The sequence below is a fragment of the Eumetopias jubatus genome, unplaced genomic scaffold (assembly GCF_037043125.1).
Source record: "Eumetopias jubatus isolate StellerSeaLion01/CBP00866 unplaced genomic scaffold, mEumJub1_p1.0 scaffold_3, whole genome shotgun sequence".
NCBI classification, from domain to species: Eukaryota; Metazoa; Chordata; class Mammalia; order Carnivora; family Otariidae; genus Eumetopias; species Eumetopias jubatus.
The window spans coordinates 85600080-85617726 of NW_028274809.1; the positions used below are offsets into that span (position 1 = coordinate 85600080).

The 17647-nt window shown below is 39.8% G+C and overlaps 1 protein-coding gene across 7 annotated transcripts in view; it reads left to right on the plus strand.

The window, feature by feature from the left end:
* Positions 1-10303, plus strand: part of QTMAN (queuosine-tRNA mannosyltransferase) — a 449054-nt gene extending 438751 nt beyond the window's left edge. For all 7 annotated transcript variants that reach the window (XM_088021722.1, XM_088021716.1, XM_088021719.1 and 4 more), the window contains one exon: positions 9991-10303. In XM_088021722.1, the coding sequence (XP_087877848.1) occupies positions 9991-10103 (113 nt within the window). In that variant the 3' untranslated portion in view covers positions 10104-10303. The remainder of the gene's footprint in view (positions 1-9990) is intronic.
* The last annotated feature ends 7344 nt before the right edge of the window (positions 10304-17647 follow it).

Genomic DNA, 17647 nt, shown 5'->3' on the forward strand with positions numbered 1-17647 from the left:
ATTCTTTATTTATCTCTGATTTCTCTACCCCTAGCATAGTATCTGGCACAAAGTGGCTGCCAAGTAAATGGTTAAACAATTAACAAGGAACTAAGTGAACAAATGAATTAATGATTATTTTCTCTGTTTTATTCATTAGAAAACCAAAACCCTGGATAGTAAAGTAGATTGCCCAATTTCACACAACTACCAAATGAATAAGCTAGGAGTCAAGCCCAGGTTGCACAAATCCATGTCCAGAATGCCATCAAATGTGGCATAAAGCTTCACACCGAAATGAAACCGTGGTGTGCTCAGCCTTGAATGTGCCTACCAGACGAAAACCTACCCCAGATGGCATATCCAATTTAATCAACATCACCTGTGAGCCAAACTGAACAGTAAATGTTAAGACAGGATCACTAATAATGGGGACCTGGAATGTAGCCAGAATTAAAACAATGATCTGCTTAACAATCCCTCTGGGCTGGATGCATGTGGAGAATGGATAAATGCTGGATATCGAAACAGCTGTTCTATGGCAAACTGAAATGGGGCAATCATAGATAGCAAAGGGAGAAGAAACACTTGAAAAGTTGTCTTAAATAAAGGAGGGCTTTAAATAGTGTGTGACCTGGCTGTGGTCTCTTAAGAAGCAAGCACCCCATACAAACCACCCTGGCAGGCATCTCTAGAGAATGAGGTAACTTTAGGTGAGCAAAGACTACGGAATTAGAAAAGGCAATGACAATTGGTACCCATCAGTTCCCAGTATGCATAGACCACTTTAGTCCAAACGTCATCTTGGGATATAAAGATCAGTGCTGCAAAGGAAAATTCCATATGCCACCACCTCCACACCTTTGCCTTCTAACCATGATCATTTCCCACAAGCTCCTTATAGGCATTGCATAAACTACCCCATTTTTCTTACATTGCCTAATTATTTTAAGATTATAATGATATGGTGTCTTTTCAATACAGTCACAAATTGCCTTAGATCAGAAACCAAAGCTGATGTTCAAAACACTTACCAACCAGACACAGACATAGAGTAAACAGCCTGTCAGCCTGACACAGTCTCGGCTTGCACTAGGTGCCCTCCTTATTTTGGGTTGATGACTCTACACAAAGAAGTGGAGTAAGACCACATACACACAGTGTTCATGGAAAGGACTTCTTGACCGATTGACTCCGCAAGTTCATTTCTATACCTGTCTGTCATTTGGGGAAATCCCCTATCAGTGTGTCCTTTATCAGCCATACAACTGTATTAAAATAAACATGTCAATTACAGACCGAGGTCTAAAAATAAGGGGACAACCAAGTAAGAAATCAGTTGTCCAAAAACAAAAATTCATGTACTCAATAGTCATTTTAAAATGAATACTCTGCATCGCTGTGCTGATATTTGGGAATATAGAGATAAAAACAACTGTGCTTACTTTTCAGGAGCATTTAGGTTAGTAGAAATACAAATTTTACCACTGCTATCACCAACTATAATATGACCAAATGTTTTAAGAATCAGTTCCATGTAATCATTATAACAGCTACAAGATCACGCTAGGGTGGGTAGGTGCAGTTGAATTTCATGTGTATAAACAATGGATCATCTCATCCAAACTTCTCAATATGGGAATTTCTATCACAGCTTCCCCAAGAGGTGGCTAGCAGATTCGTCGGACCACTTATAGTGCTGGGGAGAGAAGCCATTGTCTTATAACAGAAGCTACACGTTCTTAAGAGAATGAATTTTGAAAAGCACTTTGCAAGATATACTACAATTGTGGATTTTCCCACATAACCTTCTCTAAGTCACTCACTAAGAACTCAGGTAAACTGGATCTTAAGATCGGAAGTGATTTTGAAACTTGTATCCAAAATATCTTCTGATTTTCACCCTTAGATATAAAAGGGTTATCGAGTGAAACTTTCACTAATTCTGAAGAGCCCTGTGATAACACTTGATGAAAGGCACTTATGTAGTAGGAAAACTTCAGTAAAGTAAAGGACATCTTCATCCACTGTCCCTTGTCTTTATTTAGTTGGGTTATTTGATCTTAATTGATAAATTACTTACCAACCCATTCATTTAGGTTGAACAAAAACTGTTAGTACTCCTTAACCATTTTGAGGTGGGCAAACTTTTATTGGCTATGTACTAAACTCTGATACTCTAGTAAGATAGATACAGGACAAGACAGATACTATCTCAACTCTCCAGGAGCTTAGAGTCAGATCAAGAGAGACAGACACGTAAGTAGACAAGAGCAACATGAAGTGATCCACATTTGTGAGAGAAGGGACCAGCAAGAATCAATGTGTGTCACCAAGAAGAGTGCTCAGTTCTCTTTTCCATGTTGGCTGGCCTTCACCAACATAACCATGTTCCAAAGAGAGAAGAAAATACATTTTTTTTTTCTCCGATGAATTAGCTCTCTGGGACATGTCCAACCAGTACTCCTTGTATGTAAACCACTCAATTAGTATGCTCTTCTATGTTTATAGCTTTCTGATGGCTATTGTTGGATTCATATGGATGGTTTGAATATGTTCCCAAAGAACTCTAACAGGTTTCAGACAAGTACTAAGGTCTTGATGGGTAAACTATTAGAAAGCACCTAAAGTGTAGTAACAGAGTATCTTAGATATGTCATTAGGACTATTTCTGCTATATCTATGTCATCTATGTTGAAGCATCTCATAATTTGAAGAAAACATGGGTGGCCAGATAAAAGTGATCAGAATTGCTTTCTACGCCCACCACACCCCACGTTATTTGTTTGGTTTCTGAGATACCTTTCAGGTTCACCAAAATAATTCTCTCGTGTCTCTGACCCCGTTTGGTGTTGCTACCAAGGAGACTCCAACTCTAAAGCAGCTTAATAAGGGCAACGCAGTGTCATATTACAGAGAACACATGTCAAAATAAAGGTTCACTAACTTGAAGCAAATTATATAAGTAGAACCCTCAGGTGTGCCTGTGACCACAAGAGGAGAAGGAGAAGTTGCATTCTGTGCCGTTGAATGGTATCAAGGACAGGCTCTTTCCTTGATATGCCAACAGAGAAATTTTGTTAGCAGTATTCTGTGAACAAAACACTTAAGAGAATGTATGTATACAATAGTTTAAAAAAAAAGGGTTACTGACACAGATGCCAATTTGGTGGGGCATATGGAACATTTACACTTGCCTTTTTCTTTCTTTCTTGCTACAGCTGGTGCTGATTTAGTATGTGAAATTTTACTAGCAGGAGTGCTAATCAAGACCGAGATTCTGTAAGGATTTAGTCATTTATGTAGGGGAAACTACGGGTATCATTAAAAAGTAGAAGATCATCTTATGGAAAAGCATTATCGTTATCAACCTCATTTTTAAACTAAACAGACACAATGGTACTGTAAGTATCACTTTTGCAGCCAAAAAAGTCAGAATGTTTTCCAGATAATGTTCAAAGAGGATGGCACCCACAGTTTAAAGTTTGGTCGTGTCAGAGTAATGCAGAAGGGTGAGCAGTTTAAACAGTTAGTCGCTTAACTTTTCTGCGCCGTGGTTCAGCAAAACTGCCTTTTGGAAACAGTCGGTTTTTAAGGAACGAAATGTAATTGTAATGCTACGGAAGGTGAATGCGTTTTCCTGAATCGTCTGGGGGACTTTGGAGGGTAGGGGAGAAGTGGAAGGGCTTTGGTTTCTCCCGTATAACAAGTTGTGCAATCGGAGGCCGAACTTCCTATTTTAATCCCACCGATCATACAGGGGTTTAGAGATAAATTAAATTAAAAAAAAAAATATCTCTCCCAAGTGGCCACAAAAGCATCGCTGGTGCATTAAATCTGTTGTACAGGTGGCTTGGTGGAGCTGGAGACCTGCACAGCGGCTCCAAGACATCTGCTGCCTGAGGAAACTTGCAATGTGGCGGAGGGGGGTTTGCAGCCCCCGGTGGAAGGGTGCCAGTTGCCCAGGGCTTTCGCTTCCACAGAGGAACCGAGAGCCTGGCTGGAGCTTCCGGACGAGGCGGTGCGTCCTTCCTGGCCTCCTCTCTGGGTGAGCATTGGAAGGACACGGAGGGCCCGCAGCGCGACCCCAGTTAGATGCTGTGGGGCGAGTTGGGGGGTCGTTTGGGTAATAGTTCCAAGGGCTGCGTCCGTCAGTATGACCACTAGCACGGGCCTGCCGTCAAGCCATTGTTATTTTATTTTCAGGTTTGATTTCTATGACTCCCTGGAAGTTATTTTTTATTTTCCTGATTCATGCCTTCAGTGTCCTCAGAAGAGATAAGTGAAAATTGACGTTTGTTACAATGGGAGCCGCAAAATATTTTATTGTAAAATAATGAATGGTTATAAATGTTTTGGATGGTTGGTTTGTTTTAGAATATTTTGACACACGTATGGCACTTTCAGAAGCAGAATACATATTATGACTTGTAAATAACTTTTTACTAACTAATTAAAATTCATTTATTGAGTATTACCACATAACCAACAACTATGTTAAAAACAGAAGGGACAAAGATTGTATAACACAATCCATAGCCCTTGCTCAGAATCCAGAATATTTTAAAAAATTAATTAGTAAATCTCTTAATTATTTTTCTTCACTAGGGCTTTAATAACATTTTTACTATGAGCGTGACCATCTGGGCTATCTGATTAAAACTGGAAAAGTCGAAGACCTACCCTTAAGACCATGGAGAGCAAAGGATGAGTAGGTTCTCGCTGAGGTGTCAAATTTTAAAACAACTGACACTAACTTCCTCTTTTCTCTTCCATCTGTAAATAGTGCCTAGGAAATGAAGTTTCAAGAGATAAAAGAAAGGGCAGCTACTTAATGGGATATTTGGTTACTTAAACACTCGAGAGAGTAATACAATTCTTTTTCAAAATGGCAAAAATTGGGTTAAAGACCGAGTATTCTGGGCCATTTGTTTAAAGACATACAATTTATACTGTGGTGATTTCTAAGTGCCAAGAAGTCCCCTTTAAAAATTCTGTTAGGCCATGCTGAAGGAAGTTCTTCTTATTTCTGAAATTGTATCTGATGAATATTGTTAGAGACTTTCCTTAGGGAGGCAGCCATTCAGGTGGAAACATTTGTGATCGGTTCTAGGGTGCAAAAAACCATTCCTCCCCCTTCAAACTATCTTAAATTTATCCTTAATCATTTATTAGGTTGTCATACTTATGAGTAATAAGGAAAAATAAAATGCCTTATTTGAAAAAGGAACAGGTATTCACTCTGTTTAAAATATATCAGGTTAGTCAGCTGAAGCATAAATTAGGATGGTCTACAAACTGTTAATGGTGACAGCAAGCATATGGCAAATTTGAACTGTCTGCAGGTCAACTTTTACTTTTGCTTTCCAAATGTCTGTCAGTCATTGTTAGGATCAAAACCCATGTGTTAATGGGTGGAATTCAACAATATGAAATCGTTCAGTAAATTCTTGGAACAAGCAAATTTTTTTTTGTCTTTTTCTGTCATATACAACCTTCCCTGATAGCAACCTTACAATATTTTGCACAGAAAGAAAAAGTCCTATGAAGAGTACTGTTGCCTTTGCTTTGTTCAGTGAGGAAAATGATATATAATCCTATGGAGTGTGTGTGTGTGTGTGTGTGTGTGTGCATGTGTGCGTGTATGTGTGTGTGAATGTTTATACATACAAATTAATTGGTTTCTCAAAGAACCAGGAAGGTGCTCAGATTGGGACATTTGCCAGCATTATGACTTTCCCTGTTGCTGTGATTGTACCTTTGACTGTGGCAATAGAAAGCCATCTTTTAATTTCTCCCCTTCCATCAGAGTATCCTTGCTTTCTAAAGCCCGTAATGTTTGTGGCACTGAAGACCAATGACAGTGTGACCATAATGTAGTATTCTGTCAGAAATAGTAATGAGAGGAGCAAGCAAGTGTAGCTGGGATGAAAAATGAAGTGGAGTTCCCAGGACAGATAGAGAGTAGGTTATGGACAAAGATGTGAAAAAAAGAAAGGGAGGAACAGAAGGGAAGATTTGAAATATGAGAATCTTGAAACTGGCAAACCAGCAAACATCCAAAGAGGGAAAAGCACTGACCTCATCAACCTTTCCTGAATGTGCATGCAAAGGTGGGTGTACCACAAGGAGCTGGAGCTGCCTTAATTCTGAAACACTTCCTTCAGAACTACTCTAGTTCTGCCTCTAAAAAGATTATGGAACCAAACGTTGGAAGAGAGAAATGCTGCTTGTCTGTCCAGGGCTAGAAGAATTCTGATCACATTAAAAAAAATCACTTGTTAAAATAAAAGCCTGAAGTTGTTCCATCTCACTTGAAACACCGCAACATAAAGTGGTCTTGACTCAGTTGAAGAATATATTGGAGTCACCCTCATCTTTACTCTAAGAGATCTATTGAAACAGGACTGTTACTTTTACTATTGATTTTCTTATTAACAATTCATTCATTTGTATTAAGCTTTGTATATTTCCAAAGTGTGTATCTCATAAACGGAGGCATTGGGATTCAATTTTTTTTAAATCCTCATTTTATAAATTTGAAAGGGAAAAATCTTTAGAACATTATTAGAATCTCAAAAATATGAAAATAACTTGAAGTGACTCAATCAAATTTTCAAGATACCACGTTCTTGGTTTCCCAAAGATTGAACTTCTGTCCGATTTCCCTTGGACTGAGAATGTTATCTTAATGACAATGATGCCAGCACATGGTAGTCACTCAATAAATGTGTGGGAACTAAACCTAATATTTCCATTACAATGAAGTAGATAGAAATAGGTTTTAATTCTAAAACTGTCATTTAATTGCTCTTTCTTAGCTTATTTTCCTCATATTTAAAATCAGGAATAATGACTCTTACCTTGCACTGCTTCTGTATGTGCTGGTAAATATCTCACAACTTGACCATCCTCCCCCCACTAGATAGATAGATAGATAGATAGATAGACCTGGTGTGGAGCTTCTTCCTATTGCCATGGTGCCATGGTTGTCCAATTCTCACCATGGACAATTTCAAGCTATCAACATGACATCACTGAGTGCTGAATTGGAAAGAGCTGTGTATGATCCACTCTTGTGGTTTGATAGAAGCGAGCTGCCAATACACCACTGCATGGCTTTAAGTTTATGGTTTGATTTGATGGAATTGCTCTTCTGTGCTACTGTAATTTGGAACACTAAGGATTTCTTAAGAAATTGTAGTTTAGTAGATGCTGTTGTGTCTCTTGCATGCTGTGATATATCCATTTCCTAGCTGCTATAGTGTAGGCTGATAACCATGCACAGCTGTCCCCTTCTCTGCGGAATTGTCCTGGACCAGTGAGGACCAGGAGGTATCTCACCCAGGAAGGCCACACACCCACCTCCAACTCTCCCCCCCTGTGATGGGCTATAGACATTGACTGTTTGACACAGGGTAGAAAACTGTTAACCTTTTGCCTCAAGCTGTGACCAACTCTGTGGTACCATTTCTGCTCCAGAACTTCTTATGGGAACAGACTGAAGCCAAGACCATATCCTCTTTTGGTTCTTTCCTCTGCCCTGCCCTGCCTCTCTCAATAAATAACCAAAGAAGAATCCTCTTCTTAGCCTGCTTCTAGGGCACACAATCTAAGATAGTTGAAAGCAGAAGTGGTCTTAGGAAGCAGTTGTAAGGGTGGAATTCTGAAGCTGGATTCCTTGTTGGCTAGATGGCAATCAATGTATGCTTCATCACTCATGGTAGGGGGCATAGTGATCATCCCAGATACACTGTGGCAGTGCCCTTGCCATGACTACCTGTGAGGAACAGGGATGGAGTACAGGTGGAAGAGATGTAATAATTGGTAAAATGTCTCAAGTATTTGAGAGCTATGGGGAAAATAGTATCCATAAGGACTGTAGAACTGGGTGGCTGTTGCTAGGTGCTGTTGATTCAATAAAGAGAGAAAATGACCTGCTTAGATCTATTAACTACCATTTTAAAGCAAATTGTGAGAAGGCCTTCTGTAAACTTTTGAGGCTCTCATCTTCTGTAGTTGAAGGATAGACACAGCTAACAATTAGACAACTCTCAGTCATCCTATACTTATTGGTAAAAGAGGGCTACATCCTCAGTCTAGGCAGTTCTGTGTAAAAATTAGGCCCTGATAAGAAGCAAATGAGATCCTGAGATGTTGAATCTGCCAATTCCCCTGAAACCTCGGGTTCTGTGGAAGACCTACTTCTTGTTGGAAGTTAGAAATTCTCCTCTTGCTTGAAAACTATGAAGAGGCCTCAAATGAGACAGACCCCATACAAGACAATGGTTGGCCCCAGACCTGTAATAATGGCTAAATCTCAGATCAGGCTGACTGAGAAAAGGATAGAGATTTGTGGGACTTTATTAGCATGTTCCAGAAAGAGCCCATTAGAGGGTTGGATCAAGTAGGGAGAGGGGGAGAAAAAGCCAGTCAAGGGAGAATTTGTTGATATGGGTCATTCACCCATGATACAGGGTTTAACACTCTGGCAAAGGTCTGAAGGACAGTTCTAATATGCTGTTGGGATTGTTTTTGGAAGCCAGGTAAAACCAATGGTCTACAATAAATGAGGCAGAAGTCCTAGGACCTCTATGGAACCCTGTGGAAGAAATTGTGGAGGAAGGAATCCCAAGGCTCAGAGAAGAAGGCATGTTACAATGAATCTACCACATAAAGCTGAAAAATATATTGACTGGCTGAGTTCTTCATAAGGGATGGAGGACATTCAGTTTACCAAGGAAATAAGGGATGTATTGGTGGTGATGGGGATACCAGGGTCTTTAAGGAACCCAGTGGTAGAATGTCCTCTGCAGTCTCAGGCTAATTGTAGGGGGTTGTTGTCAGAGAACCGATCTCGGTAACAGTGGGGATGATAGGATCCCCAACGAGGAGAAGCCAGGTAGCAACACTTAACTGTCAGAAACAAGGTGGCACAATTACCATAGTGAGGAACAAGGTCATAATGGTAGGAAGAAGAACCTGACCCTTGGGAACCTATGTGAATGGCTCATAGAACATGTTTTTAGAGGCAAGATAGATGGGTATCCAACAGCATCTTGCATTTATTACCACTATGAGAGAAGCGCATTTGGTAGACATGTTTGGGTTTGGAAGCAGCACAGCCTGCACTTGGGAATACTATCACTCATTTCTGGGATGACTGAGAAGGATTCTAGCTTTGATCTCTTAGGCTCTGGTGCAAGTAAGCCTGCTCCTTGGGCCAATGACATGGCAGATTCCATGGAAATAGAGATATCTATGGAAGAGAAAGACAGCATGTGGAGCCTCTGGTAAGGACCGATAGGTGAGTCACAGAGAAGCTCCTAGGGATTTAGAGCAAGACCAGATCATCGGCAGCAGAGAACTATATGCCATTTGAAAAGCAACTCCTGGCATGATACTGGGCCCTGGTGGAAATTGAGCTTCTAAACATAGGCCATCCAGTGACCATGTAACCAGAATTCTCCATCATAGATGAGTAGTGTCAGACCCTGATACAGTAATACCCCTTGAGGAGACCAACAAGTTACGTGCTGGCAATTGACAACATCAGGTCCTTTGTACTATAGAAAGTGCAGTGTTTCGTCTTAAGTGAGATCCTCTCATGCTCCAGGTCTGGGTTTGCATTTTCTGCTTGCTGGTCATTGGTCGGCACCACTATTTGAGGGTTCACTGAGTGCCTGGCTTATTGACAAGCAATATTGCATAACATTACCTTGGAAAAAGGGACCACTTTACAGCCAATGAAGTGTGGCAGTTGGCATTTGACTGTGGAGTATACCGCACGGCTTCTTGAAGGCATAGGTAAAGCTAAGGGGTTGGCTTAGAGACGACACACTAAAAAAATGGGGTCCTATTCTTCAGGATGTGCTCTACAACTGCAACTGAAACCGTTATATGGTTCTGTGGACTCAATAGGGAAAATACGTGGGTCTGGAAATTTAAAGGTGGAAGTAGAAATAGTCCTCCTTCTCATCACTCCTAGTAACCTGAAGTCCTTTTTCTTAGATGAGGATGCTTCCATCATGGATCATGGAACTCAAAGCCATGGCTGCCACCACATCATTTATGACAGCAGGTCGGCAAGTGAAGAAAGTTACCATTCTGGCAGGAGTAATTGACCATTATTATGCATGATCATGAGAAGGTAGGCCTGTCACTCCATAAAGGGGAATATATGTACCTCTCCTGCTCATTGTGAAAAGCAAGTATGGTAATTATGGCTTGAGAAGGACACAGAAGCAGATTTCAGAGATGAGGGCTTAGGTCAAACCACCAGACAAGCTACATGGACCACCTCTCCAAGGCGGGAAAGGGTAATAAGTACAGGAGAAAGAGGGTGAACATCCAACCTACTGCCTTGGAGTCCACGGAGGCAGTGGGGGTTGGAGCTTGTCCCACTAACTTTCTTCTTGTAAGTTTTCCCAGAAATGCTGTCCAGCCGGAATCCTGAAGAAGCTGTGCCTACATGGAAATACTTGTCCATCCACAGAAATTATGTTGCCTAGTATAAGGGATTTTACAAAGTCTCCTCTATGCTGTGGTCTATGGTTTTTGATAGACCTTTGCCAAATTGCTTAGCTCAGACTTCGGAGAGTGTGAGTGTGTGTGCTAGTGCTTGAGTGTGTGAGTCTGTATGTTTTAGACATGAGAATGTTTGCAGTCTTGATAAGCACTCAATGATAGTCAAGGTTGCTGGACTAGGTATGGAACCGTGCCAGATGGCCCTCCTTACAGGTTCATGCCATCCAACCTCAGCTGGACCCTCATTGCTCTTCAGCATTTTGTCCCTGTTTTCTCCCCCATTATATTTCCCAAAGCTGCTGTTCCAAAGCCTTCCATGCTCCTCAAGTCCAGAAAACCATTCCTGTGCATTTCATACTAGCAGATGACCTCAGAACCTACTTTATAGTGATTGAAGCTAACTACTATAGACTCTAACTTCTTCTTCCTCGCTTGGCTTTGGCAACACTGTTTTCTCTGGGTCTATCTTTCCATCACTTACTCCTGTTCTACCTTCCACCCTTCAAGTAAAGCTTCCCTACAGTCCTCTTTGGTCATCATCACCATCGTAATAATGAGCCAGGCACAAAACACATCAATACCCTCTCATCTATTCTGTCAATCATATGTTCATAAGGTTTCTTTTTTAAAACTGTACTCACTTGGCATTGTTGAGGTTAGAACTTCATTTTCTTCCTCCTAGATAAAATAGTGGCCTATGGTGTTTCTCTTTTTCATGTTCACTAGAATAATCTTTCTAAAACATGTACTTGATCCATTTTTCCCCCACTGAGACTTCCTTTTTGTTTTTACTTTTTTTGTAAATAAAAATGTTTTTGATTTTATTGTGAATACAATGCTTTGTATTGTGAAATATAGCATACTAGAAGAATGTATATAATATATAAGTAGCATTTAATAAATAATAAAATGATCACTGCTCACATTTCAGCCTAAGAAATCAGGTACTATCTTTGCTTTTGAAAGCCTCTGTTTTGTGAGTTCCTGCCCAATTGCATCCCCCTTTCCCTGTCCCAAAGGTACCCACTATCCAGAAATTAGGTTAGTTTTTCCCTTGTTTTCCTTAGTTTACCATCTGGGAATATATATTAATCTATATAGAGATTATATATGTATATATTTATACAAAATGTATCTCTTTGATATTTCATTTTACCTGTTTTTGAACATTATGTAAAAGGAATCAGAATATATTATTCCATAACTTGGTATTTTCATTCACATTATGTTTTTGAGATCCATTTATGTTGATGCATTTATCTGCAATTTATGTTTCACTGTTGCATAATACTCCATTTCAAAAATACATTCCAATTTATAATTGTATTCTAGTCTACTGTCATTGGACATTTGGATTAATTTGTTGTTGCAAAAAAGTTTTACTAGAATTGTTTTTGCATGAGTTTCCTCATGTTCCTGTCTTTAAGAATTTCTCTAGGATATATATCTAAAAGTGGTATTGTTGGGGCACCTGGGTGGTTCAGTTGGTTAAGGGTCTGCCTTCGGCTCAGGTCATGATCCCAGGGTCCTGGGATCAAGCCCCGCATCGGGCTCCCTGCTCAGAGGGGAGCCTGCTTCTCCCTCTCCCTCTGCCTGCCACTTCCCCCTGCTTGTGCTCTCTCTCTCTCTCTGTGTCAAATAAATAAATAAATAATCTTAAAGAAAAAAAAGAAATAAAAGTGGTATTGTTGGATATGCACAAACGCACCTGTACCAGGCAATTTCCACATTGTTTTTTTATTTCAATTTTTTATCTAAATTTTAGTCCAAATTGTTTTCTAAAGTAGTTTTAACCACTTTATTCTATATCACTAGTGTACGACAAGTATCTCTAGTCCACATATTACCAATACCTGGCATTTCCAGATTTTTGACTTTTTACTGGTCTGCTTGGACATGACATTGTATTTCATGGTAGTTTTAATACATATTGCCTTGATTACGACTGACATTGAGAAATTTTTCCTATACTTACTCTCCATTCATCTTCTGTGAAAAACTATTCATTATATCTTTTTCCCATTTCTATGGGTTGTTTGACATTTTCATTTTAATTCATAGGGTTTCAAAATTTATTCTGGACAGCAGCAATCCTTTATCACTCTTTTCCGTTTTGTTTTATGTTTTTGTTTACTTTAAAAATTATTTATTACCCTGAAGTGTTAAGTGTACTTTCCTATATACTCTGTTAGAAGTTTAAAGTCTTGCTTTTCCCTGTAAGTTTGTGATCCATCCTGAACTGATTGCTCATGTGTTCACCATGTTCCCCTCCCCCCATATGGATCATCAGTTGTCCTTGCATAGGTTAATGATAAATTCATCCTTCTGCCACTGATTTGCAATACTATTCTCTCTATATCAAGTTTCCACCTAGGTGTGTAGATCTGATTCTGAAATCTCTGTCCTGTTCCACTTGTCTATAGGTTTATCTCCACATAAACCTAATCTCGCACTGTCTCAGTTACTCTATATTTGTAGCAAGTCTTGCTATCTGATAGGTCAAGTCCCTCCACTGGTTATTATTCTTTAGATAAAAATTTCTTCAGACTATTCTCCGATCGTAGAGAAAAATTTTGTTCATTTAGAGCTCCATCTCCCACCCTTTAAACTAGTTTTAAAATTATTTATAATTCTTTTTTGCATTAGTCTTCTAAATAATCTAGGGGGGGGAAAGGAGAAAAAAAATAGGAGTTACACACCAAATATGCATTACAAATTACTTTGTGGATTGGCTCTGTGTCAGGGCACTCCTTCGATGCTTAGCCGGGCTATTTAAACCTCGGCCTTACTCCTTAACTTCCCACTCATGTGGAGATTGAAGGCTCGCCAGCAATGGAAGCTTAGGTCTTCTGAGGCCTTCTCTGACGTACATCCCAAGCTGGCCGTGTGTGTGTCATTCTTCATTCCCTGGTCTACACGGAAGCTGTTCAAATCCCTATCCTTATATTTATCCTCTTTCCCACCCTCTGCCTTTCCAGACTTCTCAATATCCATTGCTTGTCCCCAGTATTTCCCTTGCCCAGGCCCCGGCCAGTACCTATGCCTTTAAATGTTTTGCAAAAAGCTGCCCATGCCTTTACATGTTTTGCAAAAAGCTGCCTGGGAAGCCACCCCAGCCCTGGGAAGGCTCCAAATTGGGTGAAACAAAGGGAGGTCTTTACGCTGGTCATTGAGGAAACTGCCAGACCTGCGGAGACCCCAAAACACAGTACTTTGAGAGTAGGGTCAGTATTGGTCCCTCCAGCACTAGCAAGGGGCATGAGGAGGGTGTACAGGACCCACCTTGTGCTGCAGATCTGAGGTGTGGGGGTGGGAGGGAGGCACTTTAAAATGCCCCAGCACTCTCTCCCTACAAAGCAGCAGTGTCTTTCTTCACCCAAATTATCCTCGGGTTGTAAGTTCTTGATTGGATTTCCGTTTCTTCTAGAGTTCATTCTGACAGTTTTTGCCAGCTCATTAGTTGCTTTTGAAAAGGGATGGAGCCCGGTAGTTCCTACTTTGCCATTTTTGATGATGTCCCTGCCCCATTAGCCTATTCTTAGGGTCTTTGCTTTTCTGTACCCATTTTAGAATCAGTTTGTTAAGTTCCATGAAAAATCTGTTTTTTTTAATTAAACTTTTTATTTTGAGATAATTGTAGATTTAAGTGCAGAAATAATACAGAGATCCCATGTCTTCTTTACTCGGTTTTGCTGATGGTTAATACCTTGCAAAAGCATAGTACAATATCCCAACTGGAATACTGACATTAGTACAGTCAAGATACATAATTATCTGTTATCACAAGGGCCACTTGTGTTGCTCCTTTCGAGCCACATTCAACCTCCCTCTCATCTCCACCTCCTTTTTGACCCCGGCTAACCACTAGTCTGATCTCTATGTCTATGATTTTGTCATTTAAAAAAAAATTTTTTTTATTAACATATAATGTATTATTTGTTTCAAGGGTACAGGTCTGTGATTCAACAGTCTTACACAATTCACAGCGCTCACCATAGCACATACCCTCCCCAATGTCCATCACCCAGCCACCCCATCCCTCCCACCCCCTACCACTCCAGCAACCCTCAGTTTGTTTCCCGAGATTAAGAGTCTCTTACGGTTTGTCTTCCTCTCTGGTTTCGTCTTGTTTCATTTTTCCCTCCTTCCCCTATGATCCTCTGCCTTGTTTCTCAAATTCCTCATATCAGTGAGATCATATGTTACTTGTCTTTCTCTGATTGACTTATTTCGCTTAGCATAATACCTTCTAGTTCCATCCACGTCGTTGCAAATGGCAAGATTTCACTTTTTTGATGGCTGCATAATATTCCATTGTGTGTGTGCGCGCGCGCGTGTGTGTGTGTGTGTGTGTGTGTGTGTGTGTGTGTGTGTGTATACACCACGGCTTCTTTATCCATTCATCTGCTGATGGACATCTAGGCTCTTTCCATAGTTTGGCTATTGTGGACATTGCTGCTATAAACCTTGGGGTGCCTGTGCCCCTTTGGTTATGATTTTGTCATTTTAAAAGTAGTATATAAATGAAATTATACAGTGTATTTCCATTCCTTGTCTTCTTCTTCTTTTTAAAAATATTTTATTTATTTATTTGACAGAGAGATAGCACAAACAAGGGGAGTGGCAGAGGGAGAGGGAGAAGCAGGCTCCCAGCTGAGCAGGGAGCCTGATGCAGGGCTCAATGCCAGGACCCTGGGATGGATCATGACCTGAGCTGAAGGCAGACGCTCAACCTACTGAGCCACCCAGGTGTCCCTCCTTGTCTTCTAAGAATCTCCTGCACAATGGCAAAATAGAAGTAGTGGTAGAAAATGATACTGTCACATTCCTGATTTTAAAGATAATCTGTATGACTGTTGTCATAGGTGCTCCTGTAGATACTCTTTATTAAGTTAAAGAAGATCTCTTCCATTCCTAGTTTGCTAAGAATTTTATTCTGAATGGAGGCTCCATTATATTGAATGCTTTTGCTGTACCTATTGGGGGGATTTTGATTTTCTCCTTTAATCTTTTAGTATAATGAAGTCATCTCATAGTTTGCTAATGTTGTGAATCAACTTTGAATTTGTGAAATAATCACAACTTGGTAATAATGTATTATCTTTTTTGGTATATTCCCTGGATTTAGTTTGTCAATATCCCTTTTCATGTGAGATTGGCTCATAATTTTCTGTTTCAGACTGACTCCGCTGGTTTTGGTGTAAGAGATATGCTAGTCTCACCAAATATGTTAGATAGTATTTCTACTTCTTTTCATCTCTAAAAAAGTGGAATAATCTGCTTCTTGACAGCTTGGTAGAATGCATTAGAAGGAGTATTTCAAGGAAGTGTTTTCCTTTGCAGGAAATTTTAAACTACTGTTTTAGTTTATTGAGAGGGTACTAGGTGATTTAGATTTTTCTAGGTCTTTTGTAAGTATGTTCGGTTACACATTTTTCTAGTTTTTTTTTCTATTTTATGGAATCACTCAAATTTACTACACTAAAGTTGATATAATATTCTCCAATCTTTTTAGTATATGCTGCATCACTAATTAAATCCCCCTTTCATTCCTCATATTGTATATTTTGCATTCATCTCTCTTTTTTTTTTCTTGATTGTTTTTGAGAGAGATTTGTTCATTATTAGTCTCATTATGCAACTAACTTTGGGTTCTACTGATGCTCCGTATTATCTTTGACTTTCCTTTTTTTTTTTAATGCTTTACTTATTTATTTGAGAGAGAAGAAAGAGCAACAGTGAGCATAAGCAGGGTGAAGAGCAGAGGGAGAAGCAGACTCCCCACTGATCAGGGAGCCTGACGTGGGACTCTCTCCTGGGACTCCAGGATTATGACCTGAGCTGAAGGCAGATGCTTAACCGACTGAGCCACCCAGGCGCCCTATCTTGGACTTACATATAGTTATTTTCTGTTATTTTATTGTTTCCTTCTATTTGCTTTGCTGTGTTCATGTCCATTGCTGCCTTGGCCTCAGGTTTGTGTCACGTCACTAAAGCATGACTCATTGAAATTTAGCTTCTATCACCAGCAGATCCCTCAGGCTCAAAGATCATCCAAATCTTGTTAGCCTCTTGGATTATTTTGCCATTGGTTCCTGGGTAGTCCTTTATTGCTACAAAAACTCATTCAGGCATTACAAAAGGTGTCTTTTATTTTTTGGCCACTTTTTAAGGTGTGCTTCCCAAAAGAATTTTCTCAGAAATTGCTCTGCTTTATAGCTCTCAAACACCCTCCATGGCTCCTACTGTCTGGAAACAGTATCCAAATTCCTTAGCATAATTTTCTGAGGGGTATGACCTCAACCTGTCTTTCATAACTTTAACTCCCGCCGGGTGATTTCCTTTTCCCAATGGAAACTACTTCTTAATTATTCTAGACCCAGATCTGTGTCATTTATTGGTGATGATTTCCTATTTTCCCAGTCCTTTGAATGTGTAAGCTGCTCTGTTCCATATTACTAACAGGATATACTGAGATCTTTACAGCACTGGTCAATGTTTGACAAAGGAATGAATTTATGCCTACGTCTCGGCTGGATTTTGATTTCATTGAGGCCAAGGACTGTGACTAACAGAGAGTAGCCTTTCAGTGGAAAGAACGAGTATAATTTTGAATCTCTTAACATGAAATACTTCACATGTATTTTCTCCCTAGTTCCACCTTTGATGCTCTGTCTCTAGAAGTCATTAACCAAGACAGTAATAAGACTCCCAAAGCCACTAGAATTTTTCTTTTCTACAGATTCAAGCACCTGTGGCCCAGCTCTTCAATGGTATTAACCAAATTACACCACGCATTTTGGTTGTACCTTTGGGTTCCGGAGTCTAATTGCTTGTAATGAAACACTGGAGTCATAATTTGATGGTCTGTAGGTTTCTCAGCTGTTTCTCTCTATGAGAAAATATATAATGGGATATTTTACACGTGACTGTCTACATTTTATATGCAACACATCAGTGTTGTGTAAATTTTGTGAACAACTTCTATTATCTTTGAAACCACAGAAGCAACAAACAGTTATAATTATAGTCTGAAGAAGCTATAGTGTTTCAAATATGCCTACAGTAGTGGTATTACAATGAGAATGTTCCATTTGCCCGCAGCCCTCACTGTGCTCAGTGACATCACAATTATACTACA